The sequence below is a fragment of the Myotis yumanensis genome, unplaced genomic scaffold (genome assembly GCF_028538775.1).
Source record: "Myotis yumanensis isolate MYYU_CA2020_CCGP unplaced genomic scaffold, mMyoYum1.0.hap1 SCAF_6, whole genome shotgun sequence".
NCBI lineage: Eukaryota > Metazoa > Chordata > Mammalia > Chiroptera > Vespertilionidae > Myotis > Myotis yumanensis.
In genome coordinates, this window is record NW_027223757.1 from 29,768,895 (window position 1) to 29,784,632 (window position 15,738).

The window sequence follows — 15,738 nt, forward strand, 5'->3', positions numbered from 1 at the left end:
AATATCCAGCTGTAGAGTTAAGTAACTGGTAGTGAATACATACATAGTCTTAGATATTCACAATGATGTGGATGAAGAATTGCTAATGCTCATGTTGTAAAGTTAAGTGCCTTGCAAGCCCTCTGAACAACAGAAAACTATGAATAAATTGGCTTTATAATTAAGGCAAACCTCTTGACAAAATAAAATATCAGTGCTAATTTTCTCACAGTTGGTGTATTTTTCACTTTATCTTCTCTTGGTGTCAGTGTTAGTTACTTCTGAGTTATTGCTGCCCTAGAATATTGTGTAACTGGGTGTTTAATTGGCTTTACCACCACCAAAGACATAGATACTGCCGGAAATACCGTTGCCACTTCCATATAAAGAAATAGAAACTCTCACCATGTTTAAGCCTAATCTAAATTTTACATAAGCACACAGACGCTTGTCACCATTGCCCCACCACAGTCAGAACATCCTATTGATTCGGTAGTACTTTGCTACATTTTTTATTTCAGCTCATCCTGGTGCCCTAAAGGTGGTGCTAGTATCCTCTGCATCAGAACCTTCTGCTCAGTCTCCTCGTACTTCAGAAATTTCAATCCCTGCTGATCTGGATAAAACGATAACAGAACTAGCCGACTGGTTGGTATTGATCGACCAGATGCTGAAGTCCAACATTGTCACTGTCGGGGATGTGGAAGAGATCAATAAGACGGTTTCCAGAATGAAAGTAGGTGCACAGGGTACAGGCTTGTCATGGAAACACCTCAGCACATGGGTAGACACGATCTGTTTGGCTCCCTTTTGTTTGTCCTGAACTCTGGGAGAGTGAGCTTTAAGAACTTCTTTATCTGCCAAACAGCCATCCCAGGCTACCTCTGAAGAGTCTAGATTTTCTTGCATGTATGCTGTTTTGGTAAGATCACCTTTACCAACTTGAGTTGTAGACTCAGTGTATATTTTAACATCTGAAACGGAGATTGTAAATCTAGTCCCATCAGTACAAATATAAACTAGCGTTACAGTTAATGTCTAGTGTGATGTAGTATAATTTCCTGAAGTGCCTTTTCAACTTATGCTTTATAATGAGCTTATTTGTTTTTAGCAGTGAGAATGCCTGACCATAATTTTATATATATACACAAACACACCATGTCACGCCAATTTGTAAAGTTCTTTTTCCATATTCAGTGTGTGCTAGGTTCTGGGCTTGTGTGCTGTATACGGAAAAGAATATACTAAATACAAATTGGGAATGAACCATTAAATAACAGTGATTGCTAACTGTTATTAAGTACTTAATGTGTGTTGGACACTTTTGTAAGTAATTTACATGTTTACTTCCTTAACTATCTATTGAAATAGTTACCAAATTTATCCCAGATTACAAATATGCCCTGACTATGATGAAGGCACTGAATGTGTACAGGTGAACAGTCTCTATACAGAGCAGCGTGTAATAACAGGCACAGGCAGGTACATGTGACCTGATAGGGGAGCCCGGGTGAAGAAGAGAGTTACTGCCACAGTGACGGAAGGCAGACCATGTGGGATTTTCTCACCTAGAGACAAGTAAATGGCATTTCTGGTCTGGGGAGCAGAGGGAACAAAGACATGAGGTGGGGGAGCATGGAGGGTGAGGGACATGGGGTCAACATTTGTGCAGAGAAGAAATGCAGTGGGAAGTGAGATAGCAAGGGCAGCTCGAGTTCACTCTGACAGAGCTTGCAGGCCACGCAGAACCCTTTTCATCTGTAAGCAATGGGCACGTATTTTTATTCCTTTTCTTTTTTAAAATTGTGGCTGGAGACTGATGATAACAATGATCTATTTTAGCAGGAAGAATGGGAATAGTGCAAGAGATGCTTAATACAAAAATTAAAAAAAGAGCCTTTCTGGGCTGCTGAGACCAAGCTGTCGCAATTAGCAGAGCTTCAGAATAGCAGAAGTGAAATGTAGATGAGGGTTTGATTGATTCAGTTTTGAGTATGTTGTGTTGAGAGGTTCTTATGCCATTTAGAAAGAATTGATCAGCAGTCATTGAACTGTCTGTCTGGACTCAGGATTGGAAGTTGTGAATAATCCATTTAGGAATAACATTTGACACTGTAGGAGTAATTGGAGTCTGCAAAATTAGCGAATTCCTAAGAAGAGCTGGGAGAGAATCTTTGCCATACCATTTGTACCTATTGGAAACAGTCTTTATGGCTATTAGTTCTATATTTAAAACACACCATTTTCTTACATTAACTTTTCTCCCATTGTTATCAGTACTAAGAGATAACTGTAGAGCAACCGTTTTTTGTTTCTAAAATTATTTAATTTACAATTAATCCAAATAGCATTTTTCTAATACCTCACTGCCTTCCCTGTAGGTGACATTAGTTTGTGTTCATACCTGATGTAGGCCTGATATGCAAGGTATCATCTGCAGAAATCACTGCTAATGTTTTCAGAACAGTTTTTAGTTTTTAAAGGGACTTCTTACATTTAATCTCCTCAGACCTGATATAGCTGAGCTGTCAGTATTTTATTTCTTTTTGTGAAAACAAAAACAGAGAGATGAAGTGCCTGGTTACCTAGATGGTAAGTGGCAGAGCTGAGATTTGAACCTAGGACTTACTGTGCCACATCTCAGATGCCTCACTATCCTGTATAGGAGACAAACAACTTTGATGTCAGTACACCAGTTTTGCTCCTTAGTATTCTTGGTGAATAGACTATTAGCCTATCTTAAACATCTTTTCTTCTTAAACAGATCACAAAGGCGGACTTGGAACAGCGCCATCCTCAGCTTGATTATGTTTTTACACTGGCTCAGAATTTGAAAAATAAAGCTTCCAGCTTAGATGTGAGAACAGCAATAACAGAAAAATGTAAGTCCAAAAAAATTATATGTCATCATCTACTTTCACTGAAAATGATTACACACATATACACCTTTTCAAAGATTACACAACGAGAAATTAATATTATTTGATATTTGATACCCTTTATCTATTAATAAATACAGTTTTCCCTTGTGTTTTTTTTTAAATCTTTTGTGAACAGTCAGAATTCCCTTTTGAATTCCTCAAAGTATTAATATTATTATGTTTAAGTAGTTACTGATTCATTGGATTGTTTGCTGTTAAGCTAATATTCCTTTTGAAGGAACCAAGAAAACAAAAATTAGAGAAACCCACAGGAATGCGAACCCATTCTTTCATTCTAATTCATTCACTAAAACTAAATCTTAGCATGTCTTTTAACTCATGTTCTCAAAATTCAGTCTAAAAATATTTATTGAGCAACTACTCTGTACCTCTGTAGCTGGCAGTAATTTGGGAACACCTTAGCTAAAGACAAAATAAAGCAAAATAGAAAAATAAGCAAACAAAACAACCACTGCCACGATTTTTGTTTCGAGTTTAGTATCTGGCTTAAAAGCATCTGTATGTCATATCAAACAAGTCTAAATTCTCAAGAATGGGAAGACAAAAACAATCTAATAATAAAAGGAGGGAGAAAGAAGTAAAATGGTGAATTCAGGAAAAATAACCCCACTTGGTGAGACACTAAAAGTGCTCTGCTAACTCACCTGTTATAATAAACCTTGTTGCCACATTTATTTTGAAATCAAAACATACTTTAGGGACGGTCATAGTCTGCTTTTATCACCCTCTTCCGCTACAGCCCTCGGCCCCATCTGTAGCTGTTTTGTACTGTATATGTTCTTTAAAACTTCTGAACAGTTATTCTCCTTACCTTTATTCGCATATTTTTTCCCCTCAGCCTTTTCTCCCCAGGTGAAATTCTACTCAGCTAATAAAATGTCACCCCCTCTATAAAGTCTTTCCCACCCTGCTCTGGTCCCTGGTGTTTTCTATCTTTAGTTCCTGTCTTTAGATCTTTGCCCCCATAACTTCATTGTGAATCTCACAGTTACTGAAATTTCTCTCCTCCACAGAGTGTGAATAGTCACCTTTCTGGGGCCTCCCACTGTGCTCCATACAAGTGATGGACTTAATTTGTGACAGAATATAAACTGGAATGTATTTTATCACCTTGTTTACTATTTCTCGAGGGGAGAAATTCGACTATTTCTCCTATAAAAAAGGCGCTTCAAAATAAATGTGTGGCAGCAAGGTTGTTGCAAGAGATGAGTTAGCAAAGAGCTTTTACTCTCTCAAAGTGTTGCTTTATTTTTACTGATTCAGCCATTTTTCCTTCCTTTTCTGAACTGATGGATTGCTATGCCTACGGAGATCCGGAGGGACCCCATTTCCCATCGCTGGCAGGGGAGCTCCTCTGGTTTAATGACACCAAACTCTTTGCAAATCCATCTCCATTTTGCCTTTTCCACCATCTTACGTTTATTTTGTTTTCCTTTTCCCCACCACCTCTGTATTTGTCCAAAGTTTCTTTCCTTCTCCCAAATATCTTCCCTTTCCAATTTAACTCTCTCTCTCTGTTTTCTCTCCATTTTCTTATGTAGAGACTGCATAGTCTTTATCACTATTTATTATATGAGAAGCCATCCTCAGCTTCTACTACCAAAAGTAACCTGCTTTTTGCTCTTATTCACAAATAATAGGATCATTTGCTTATTTTTATGATAAACTGGTGATATTTGCAATCGCTTGATGTCTTTAGTTTTATTTGTTCAGTATTTCAGGATTCTGTTTGTAGTAGAATTGGTCAAAACTATTATATGTAATTCTTTAACTGACAAGTAGAACATTATGATAGATTTGTCTTCTCCTTAAGTTACAATCTTAAAAAATTTATTTAAGCTTTTATTCAGACAGTATAAAACAAATCATCTCATTGACACAATTTTTTAGAATTAATACATGTAAGTATAATTTGTAGGTTTCTGAACAATATTGGATTGATAGCTTTAAGGGTTTATTATAGTCTGTATTATCCCAAGAATTTTACCAGAAGAAATGTTATATTGTAATTAAGTTCTTCTTGGCCTGGTACTTAATTATAGCCCTTCAGTCTGTCTGACATTCAAAATAACTTCTAGAAGTTTGTTTTTAACTTTCTACCTATTATCAATGGGTTGTTGAAGGTATTGAAAGCTATTGCTTACTGGTACTTCAGTTTAAGATCATGAACTGCCCTCGAAGTCATTAATCAGAAGTTTGTTTCCTTAGATCTTTCTTTTTTCCCCCAAAATACATTTTTATTGATTTACAGAGAGGAAGGGAGAGGGATAGAGAGTGAGAAACATCTATGAGAGAGAAACATCGATCAGCTGCCTCCTGCACACTCCCCACTGGGGATGTGCCTGCAACCAAGGTACATGCCCTTGACTGGAATTGAACCTGGGACCCTTGAGTCCGCAGGCTGACGCTCTATCCACTGAGCCAAACCGGTCAGGGCTCCTTAGATCTTTCTTAACTTCATCTTAAAAATGAGAAGAGGAAAGAAGGGAAGGAAGGAGAGAAAGAGACTGAGAATGAAAGAAAGAGAGAGAGAAAGAAACAATAAAAAAGAGCAGACAAGAGCCAATATTTGTGGGCTGTTGTTTGTTGTTTTTTTTTATGATAAAGCGTTGCTGGGTACACAGAACTTGAATTTACTTTACTTTTAGTGTTTTTCTTGAACTTCAACATAGAAAAGTACTTCCTTTTAGAGAGGTTTAATGCTACAGTGAAACAAATGTGAAAGTATTCTTAAGGAGTTTTCTTTTCAAATCAAGATTACCTTAGAGCATCTCCTTTGAGGATGACAAGTGACTATGTCTGTGTCTTAAAGTTCTGTCACAAAGTGCTATTAATACCTTTCTAAACCAGGTCCTGTAAATATAAAACAAGATAGAAAATTATTTTTCTTAGAATTTTTTGCTTTATCAGTTCACAGTAGCAGATATTTTTTTTATTGTGAGGTATTTTAGTGCATTTAAAATATATATTAACCAAAGAACTTGTATGAATATATGCATAACCCATGGCCACAGGCAATAGTGTGGTGAGGCCTGGGATGGGGCAGGAGCCTGGTGGAGAGGGGTCATGGGGGGAAAATGGGGGGTATCTTTAATACTCTCAACGATAAAGATAAATTAAAATATATAAAAAACTGCTCATATATCAAAAAAAGAAAAGAAATAAAAGTGAGGCCAGCAGTTGGAACAATAAAAAAATAAAATTTAATAGAGTTTAATATAAGAATTTTTCCTCAAAAATGGTTTCCGAAATATATCAATTGTATAGTATGACAGACTGTCGTTTCTTTAAAATGTGTGTCGACTTGCCTCTTTTCTCTTTTCTATTGATAGCTTCATTTGTAATAAATTTGGTATCAGGTACTTTTCCCCTTTTCTGAGAGTCGCTTTCAGGAATTCTTTTTTGTAATGTTTCCTGTAGTGGAGAAGGTCAGGAACCAGTGGGATAGCACTCAGCATGGTGTAGAGTTGCGCCAGCAGCAGCTGGAGGACATGGTGATTGACAGCCTGCAGTGGGATGACCATAGAGAAGAGACTGAAGAACTTATGAGAAAATATGAGGCTCGACTCTATATTCTTCAACAAGCCCGAAGGGATCCACTTATCAAACAAATTTCTGATAATCAAGTAAGACCCATTAGATATCTTTTGGCAATATTGATTTGTTGGTTGTGTGTTTTTTTTTTTTGGTTCTGTAATTTTAAGGATTCTTGTCATGATGTTTCCCCAAGTTCTTAGAATACACATTGAAATTAATATAAAGCATTTGACCAGGAAGGATTCTGAAAAATTCCTGGAGGCATAACAAATGGAAATGTACATATATCTTAGATTTATAGCTCACTGACTCCTTGCAAATGGAACACACCCACAAACAGGCCACTAGAAAGGAACATTTTCAGGACCCCAAGAACCTTCTTTTGTTCCCTTCATGTCTACCCTGAAGGTTATTTCTATTTAGGAAATTTCTTGAGACTTTCATTTGAGGGCTACTGTAGGAAACAAATCAGGTAATAAGTAAGTTTAGTTTCTTTTAATACCTTTATAACAAACTGATTTATCAATGTCATCAGAGCAGGTACCTTCTGTGATCAGTTTGGCTAATAGAGTTGATGATATTGAACATGTATGGCACTATTTAAATTTTCTCTGCAATCATAGAAAATACTCTTGAATTAGAGGTTATGGTTGTCAGTTTATATTTTACTGTAACATTTATTTGCCCTTCAGATAGCCTATGATAAAAGTGTACATTTGTGAAGAATATAATAATGGATATGTAGGAATCTAAATCTAAATCATGAAAGTATATTTTCAGTCTTCATATGTATGGACTTTCTGTGGTTACAGTATAAAAAACAAGTGGCCAGATGTCCTGATTTCCTGGATCATTCCCTGTGTTTATGATATCTGCTAATTGTTTTCACCAAATGAATCAAAAATAATATCAGCATAGCCCCTGAAACTTCACTAAAGGAATACAATTCAAAGTTGTATCAATGCTTCAATCATCATATGTAGAATATTCTTTTATAATTAGCAGTATGGTCATTTCCTTCTGAAACTTTAGGGTTGACTTTTCTGTCAATAGCTACAAAAAACTATAGGAACTTTCATTTGTCCTTTAGATTTCATGAGGAGTATCTTGATCCAGGGACTCTCAGAGACTGAAGAAGTATGTTAAGGAATTGATATGCCAATGGACATAGCCTCGGTGTAGCTATTCAAGCAACTCCCAGTGAACCTTGCATGGCTGCTTGATCCATTCAAGCAGTTACCTATAAACATACACAGTGATCGAGGGGCAGGAGATAGAAGACTTCCGTATTGTTGGCCCTTTCCATTGCTCTAAGTACATATAAGGGAACTCTATAGTCAATTCATTCCTAATCAGTGCATGTTCCTGTAAGGATCACATGTATAGCAGAAGGAATGAAAAAAGACATTGTTTTTAGGAAATAAAATATCTAAAAGAGGAAGAGACAGTCATTTGTTTAATGTCATCTGCTATGTACCTGATCACTTTCTTAGTCATTTTTCTTTTCACGTCTGTAATTATTTTGGTTTAAACTTACATGCAAGAGTTTGTCCAATAATTTGTTTTCTCCTTTTGATATCTGTGTCTAAAACATGTTAAAACCTACTGGGAGGACCAATGTTTTGGCAATACTGGTTACTGAGTGACCAAGTCTAACAATGGCGCCTGAAATTGCACCTTAGATACTGCTTCAAGAACTGGGTCCTGGCGACGGGATCGTGATGGCGTTCGATAACATCCTGCAGAAGCTGCTGGGGAAATATGGTAGCGATGACACGAGGAACGTGAAGGAAACCACCGAGTATCTGAAAGCATCGTGGATCAATCTCAAACAAAGGTAAACGCTGAGGCCCTGGCAGGTAACGGTGTGTTGTCAGGTTGAGAATTTGATGGCTTTGGCTTTCTCATGGAAAAATGCCAAAATGTGTGACTACTAAAAGTACATTTTATTGTGATTAAAAAATTTTTTATGCTATTCTGAGTGTTATCATACAGAATGTATATTTATACAATATCTACTTGACTTACTACATGGAGATTTTCCTTAAATAAGTCTAAACCTTGCCAATGATTATTTATGTGTTCTGATTTTTTTTTTTGTCTCCTTGGTGTTACCTAGAGTAAATCTTGTAGCTCCGTGATGCTAAGGAACACTCAGGTATGCACAGCTGCATTAGGGTTATAGTAATCCTAATGGTTATTAAAATAGTGGGCTGTTTGGCCGGATTGCCTCAGTTGAGGCTGAGAACACATAGATCCAACTCTAGACTCCTGAACTATTCTGTGTGTATTCAGGGCTTAACTAATACATATATTTTCTTTTTATTACTCTGTCTAGTCAGTATGTTTGGAACCGTCTATAATAGCATGTGGGCTAATAAGAGAGATTTTTCTGTCACTTGAAGACCTAGGATTTGAGGACCTGTAAACAGTGGTTAGCATCTGTTTAAGATGGCATATTTATAGTCACCATCAGTCAAGATGTGTTTACCTCCAGCATTCTGCAGGGAGCACCTTGCCTAAGGGAATTTGGTTTCACACACGTCTTTACATATGCAAATGCAGCTGCCTGAAAGCTACCAAAGATATCATAACACATTTGTTTTTCTGTGAATAAAATGGATAATATTAGAACACTTTTTGATATGTATTACTGGTAATAAAGTATGGTCAAGCATTTAATAACAGTTTGACATGAAGATGTTTTATACAATTTTAGAATGCCATTTTTAGTTATAATTTCTAAAATGGAGTTTTGGAAAACTCAGAATTATGAGGGTGGTATATGAGCATGAAAAAGCTAGGATTCTGGAGGAAATAAGACTGGGGTTGCAAATACAAAACTTCATAAGTGGTTAAAGCAGAAAATAGCTATAATATTGATCTTTCTAGCATTTTATACAACTGTTTTCTTTTGTTGTAACAAGGTATTTGGGTGTAGAAAGGATTCGAATCCAAGGCTGGGAAGAAGGTGAATTAAAAACAGATTTAAGATACAAACTTACAGTTATAAAACGAATGTAATGTGCATCATGGTGACTATAGTTAACAATACTGTATTGTATATTTGAAAGTTGCTGTGAAAGGGTAGATCTTAAAAGTTCTCATCACAAGAAAAATTGTAACTGTGGTGATCGATGCTAATCACACTACAATAAATACATAAATCAAATCATTATGTTGTATACCTAAAGCTAATACAAGGTTGTATGTCAATCATGTTTGTTTTAAAAAGACAGCTGTAACACTAAGAGAGTCCTTAATCATACTTTATCTGTTTCCCAAAATTCACATATAAGTTGTGACTTTGTTTTTGTTGTAAAAAATGCCCCAAAACTTGATCACGTAGAAATGTGTGGCCTGCTTTATTTAGCACCCCCAATTCTTTATTTTTGCTTTTACTTTGTAAATATTTTATGACAGACTCCAGCAGTAGTTAGATTAGATGGAAGAGGCAATTAAAAATGAATTATATTCCAAGGTGATCTTTCATTTATCATAGCGAAGACAGCCACAGTGTTCCAACTTCATGGTGGTTACAAATAGTTGTCCTTATTCTAGTTTCTTTCCCCATTTTGAGGGGAAAAAACTAAGTATATTCATATCTAGACATGATTTGGGTAAACTGTCATCTATAAAGTAGGGAAAATCCAACACAGCTGTGGCTCACAGGGTCCCTTCATGAGTGCCAGCTGGGGTTTCTTTGATTTGAGAGGATTTTCTCTTTTAAATACAGTGACATTTACAATTTTTAACTGTTTTAATCGGAGATCTTTCTAAAATATGCAAATCTGTCCTAACCTTCTTAAACAATGTGCGTGAACTTATAGTAAACATTTTTTGAATTCTTGGCATTATTGTTGTAAAGATAGGATTAAGGACGGTTAAGAGCTGCATGTAAACTTATGGGTGATTTAAACCAGTATTTCTCAACCTTTTAAAAATTATTATTAACCCCCTAAGAAGCCTTTTAAGGTATCTTCCCTCATGAAATTTTAATACCATGGTTATACTGTGTGTCTGTTTCTGTACTTTATAGATATGCTTTATACATAAAAAGAGTCATTTCTTCCCCCCACTGCTGTCCTCCACCTTACCCTACCAAAGAACCCCTTACCGCCTCTCTTAAGAATGCATGGTCTAATCGGGTGCTACAAGGCTCCGAGAAGTTTCAATGGCATGTTTAAGGTTTCGTAGCATAGCTAAGATGAGATTTCTCTATACAAAATTATAATCACTTTCAAGTTCTGAAGAATTGGTAGTAAGTTTATTCAGGCTGCTATGCTTTGTGAGTTTTGTGCTTTATTTTTACTGTGTAAATTGTATTGAGTATCTTCTCATTGTCAGGCACTGTGCTAAACTCTTCGCAGGCATTATTTCATTTAATCCTCACAACAGTCACAAGGAGACAGGCAGTGTTTTCCTCAACACTATGTCACTGATAAAACTGGAGCAGAGAGAAGTTAAGGAATGCCCAAGGTCACCCAGCTCATACAGGCAGAGCTGAGATTGGAATCCAAAACTTTTTGTCTAGGTAGCAAGGCTCTTACCTTCTTTACCTTTCTTCTTTGCTGTCAGAATGCCAGCTATTGCTGGTGACTGCTCCGTGTACTCACCTCTTGGATCTGTCTGTGATTACACTTACTGGTTCTTACCTGTGTTGAGTTTAGAAGCCAGATCTGATTAAAGATATGGGGCTTCTGCTATGAATAATGTAACACTCCCTAGTATGTGGCCATTGTAATGGCTGCTGGGAGGCCTTGCACTATGGCTCACCTCCTGCCTCCCAGCTGTATTATTTTGTTGTTTGTTTTATAAATATAAAAATATATTTTATTGTTGACAGTATTACAGATGTCCCCTGTTTTCCCCTCCTTTGCCCCCCTCCACCCAACTCCTACCACCCCCCGGGCCCTCACCACACTATTGCCTGTGTCCATGGGCTGTGTATACACATACGTATTTAAGTTCTTTGGCTAATTTGTTCCCATCTCTTGCCCACTCCTCTGAGATATGTCAGTTTGTTCCATGCTTCCATACCTCTGAACCTATTTTGTTGGTCAGTATATTTTGTTCATTAGATTCCAGCTCAATTCTGAACATATACCATTGGCAGCCAAGTGCTGGAGGGGTGAAGGTTATTATACTTGCCAATGGAATATTGTTATTGTGGGATAATCTGTGAAGTTTAATATCAGCTTTCAAAGGAAATGTTTTCTGTGAATTGCAATTGGCTTAAGTAACTTGGCCACTCACAGTTGCAGGTCCATAGTCCCTTATCTGCAGTGCCAAAATCCAATATGCTGAGATATCAGAAAGCTTTGGCTTGACATGAAACCATTTATTATAGTCTTTATTTATCCTTCTTGGTGTGAATAGCCTTGTTCCTAAGTGCAGACATATTAATGTGTTTGCCGCTTCACATCCTACTTAGAGGTAATAAGTCATATAGATACATTCATAATAGATTTCTAATGTGCAAAAAAGTTTAAATTCTGAAACACAACTAGCTCCCGATATTTTGGATTCTATATACAATAGGTCTGTCTCTAACATTTTAAACTAATTGATGTATCTTGGTCGCTACTCCTAACCTGTGATATTTTTTCTTTTACATCTCTTAATGCCAATTAACAGATTTTTTTTTTAGTACTGAGTTAACAATAGATAAAATATCTTCATAGTAACTTTTGGAGTGTAGGTGCCTGATTTGGGTCTGAAAAGTTATTTTAACCCTAGTGCCTGTGTGTGTGTGTGTGTGTGTGTGTGTGTGTGTATGTGCACGCACAATTGTAGTACTATAGGCATACGTGTGTATACACACACATACTTTCATATATACATATACACACATGTAGTGATTGGTGGTGAAATATTGTAAAGGAAATGAGGTAATATAACTTTATGTTTTAAAGATTATCTTATAGATAATTAATTGCTATGCATTTTTCTCTTTGCCCTTACCCTCCAGAAGCCATATTTTGCCTTGCCTCTTTAAGGCAATCCTCAGTTTGTACAGGCAGAACGGAAGGTAACTCACTATGGTACTGGCCATTCTTGATTAAATCCCAGTATATTCATTTCCCATCTGTGTGACTTACCACCCTTGAGCACATTATTTTAAATGATTGAGACACTTTCTTTGGTTCTAAAGTGGAGATCATATCTAAGTGTATGATTATTATGACAAAAATTATATGTAAACATTTCTTGTACATGATATATGCTCAACAGAAGGTTAGCCAGATTATCATCATGTGCTCTGTCTTTTTAAATGTTTTTTAAAAACATGTTTTTATTGATTTTAGGGAGAGAGGAAGGGGAGAGATAGAAAGAGAGAAACATTGATTGGCTGCCTCCCGCATGCCCCTACTTGGGATCGAGCCTGCAACCCAGGCATGTGCCCTGATTGGGAATTGAACTGGTGACCTCCTGGTTCATGGGTCAACGCTCACCCACTGAGCTACACCAGTCGGGCATGTGCTCTATCTTTTGGTGTCTTCCTTAGAAACCCACTGCCCTTAGTCTGTTTTGTGATACTGGTGAGAATAGCAGAAGGTTGAGTCACTGTCAGTCATTTGTCTATAGTCATTTCGAACAGTTTCTATGTACATTAATTATAAACTAGTTGATTATCTGATTTATTGAATGCAGTATAGATACTCTAAATATTTCTTACTAGATGAAACTATGAGAATATGTAACTTTCTTGGTTAGTGTCTTAGTTCGTTCAGGCTGCTGTAACAAAATACCACATGATTTGGGTAAACTGTCATCTATAAAACATGGAAAATCCAACAAAACTGTGGCTCACAGGGTCCCTTCACGGGTGACAGCTGGGGTTTCTACGTATTGAGAGGATTTTCTCTTTTAAATACAGTGGCATTTACAGTTTTTAACTGTTTTATTTGGAGATTTTTCTAAAATGTACAAATCTGTCCTTGCCTTCTTAAACAAAGTATGTGAACTTATCGTAAGCATTTTTTGAATTCTTGGCATTGTTGTTGTGAAGATAGAAGTAAGGAACTTTAAGAGTTGTACATAAACTTACGGTTCATTTAAACCAGTATTTCTCAACCTTTAAAAAAATATTATTAACTCCTTAAGAAGCCTTTTTTAGGTACCTTCCTTCATGAAATTTTAATACTATGGTATACTGATTGTCTGTTTCTGTACTTTATAGTTGTGCGTTATACATAGAAAGTGTCAATTTTTTCCCATTCCCGTCCTCCACCTTACCCTTCTAAAGAATTACTTACTGCCTCCATTAAGAATGCATTGTCTAATTGGATGCTATAAGGCTTGGAGAAGTTTCAGTGACATGTTTAAAGTTACTTAGCACAGCTAAGATGAGATTTCTCTACACTTAAAATGATCATTTCTGAGAATGAGGTGAAGGTGAGGAGGTAGAACCAGGTTGTGGAAAGAACATTAGAAATGCTTGTTGTGAAGAGGGACAAAGAGAGTGGGTACTACTTGGAGGGCTTGTTGTTTCTCAGTGTGGTCATTGATTTTTCTTTAGAATGGGACATGGTAGAGCATGGTTTTGTGCTCATGGGAATGATCCAGTAGAGGAAAGACTGATGATTCAAGACAGAGAACAAAGAAAGAGAAAAGAAAGTCCTAGAGTAGATTAGAAGGCGAAATCTGGACAATTTGGTTTGGTAAGAGCTGGGATGTGTTTTCCATTAGGACAGGAAGGACAATGAGGGGAAGAGTAGACAATGTGGATTGGAGCCTTAGTGATAGGAAGATGAAAGGTTCTCTGTGTAGTGCTTCTGCTTTCTTTATGATCTGTGAGGCATGCTGTCAGTGAGACTTCAGATTTTATATCTGAAGAAAGAAGATCAGATATAAAGTCAGAATTCTGGTATGTGGGACAGAGAGCTTCCTAGGGGTCTTTACATTATTGCTGGACAGTGCCGGTGCCTACTTGTGGTTTATAATAATATATGCACAGTGAAGATAGACCTTAGTAGTGTTCTTCAGCAATGTTCATCTACTCAGAGACAAGTAGAAAGAATGTAGATGAAAGATAGGGGACAGAGCAGAGGAGGGTGTTTTAAGGAAGTAGAGACCAGGATTACCTCTAGTCCATAGTGACGTCTCTAATGTCCTTTTCCCTGGTGATGCAGTCCCTCACCAGAGCCTGTGGCTTGCTCAGAAGCCCTTGAGTTGGATTTCAGACACCATTTACCTGTTGAGACAGTGAGCAACCTTTATAACCATATGCAGTGACCACAGACCTAGAGGTGAGGATTTGACCATAATGGATAAAAGTCTTATGCTTTGAAAGAGTAGACTTTTGCCTGGAAGAGAAAACAATGGCTGGAATTAGCAATGGAAAACAAAGGGGAGGACCCTTAGTCCCACTCCTCGCCCTGAGGAATATAGAGTGTGAGAGAAACAAGAAAAAATCTTCATCGAAAGTTTTCTGGGGTATTGATAGCCCTAGGGAAACCAATTTTCCTTAAGATAAGGTAGAGGGATTGATCTGTGGAGTCTTCCCAACACAGAATGGAGTTCTGGGCATAACAGAAGGGTTTTGAGGGTAGATTTTGGCAAACTGGGAAAGGTGCAGAGTAGCATTCGAGTTACAGTCTAATGTTGGTTGGCTAATAAAGGCCGAATGTTGGGCAGTGACTTAGCTAAAAAGGAAATAGGATGTGGTGGGATGAATCCTCTCACTAAGATAGCTCTCTGTGGTCTTAAATATTTACTTGCTGTCAATGGCAGCCGAAGAGAAAACTGCTCCTTTGGGTTATATAAAGTCATGGGCAGGCATCATGGGATGGGCAAGGGGGTTGGGGCTCTCTCTTGAGCTTCCTGAGCGTGTGGTATTAGCAGCTTACAGCAGTCTTCTTAAATCCCACGGGGTGAATTTTTAAAGTGATTGATGATATCCCAATCTCTATGTAACAGAGAGATATCTGCAGTGACTAATTCTTCATTAAATCTACTGCATTTCCCCACGGGGTGTTTTAATATATTTCCCAGCTAAATCCTACTTTATTTACCAAAGAACAAAATTACCTTGTGAAGGTACCCATTGAAAAGCTTAAATATTGTTTCAGTGTAAGTTTTCTACATGCCACTCGAACTACTGATGCTGCCATTTTTTCTGTACTAAAAAAGATACATATATTTATTTAAGTACCTGTAAATAAAGGTCATCTTTTAAGTATACCAAAGTTTAGCAACACATATTTGTGGGTTTTCTGAGATGCTCTTTTCCATTCAAGTTTAAAAAAGAGACACATGTATTTATGTTCAAACACTC

At 37.0% G+C, this 15,738-nt stretch overlaps 1 protein-coding gene across 8 annotated transcripts in view; it reads left to right on the top strand.

Annotated features, from left to right (window-relative positions):
• Window positions 1–15,738, top strand: part of UTRN (utrophin) — a 449,337-nt gene that overhangs the window by 210,674 nt on the left and 222,925 nt on the right. For all 8 annotated transcript variants that reach the window (XM_070417833.1, XM_070417835.1, XM_070417834.1 and 5 more), the window contains 4 exons: window positions 501–715; window positions 2,744–2,861; window positions 6,342–6,547; window positions 8,141–8,295. In XM_070417833.1, the coding sequence (XP_070273934.1) occupies window positions 501–715; window positions 2,744–2,861; window positions 6,342–6,547; window positions 8,141–8,295 (694 nt within the window). The remainder of the gene's footprint in view (window positions 1–500; window positions 716–2,743; window positions 2,862–6,341; window positions 6,548–8,140; window positions 8,296–15,738) is intronic.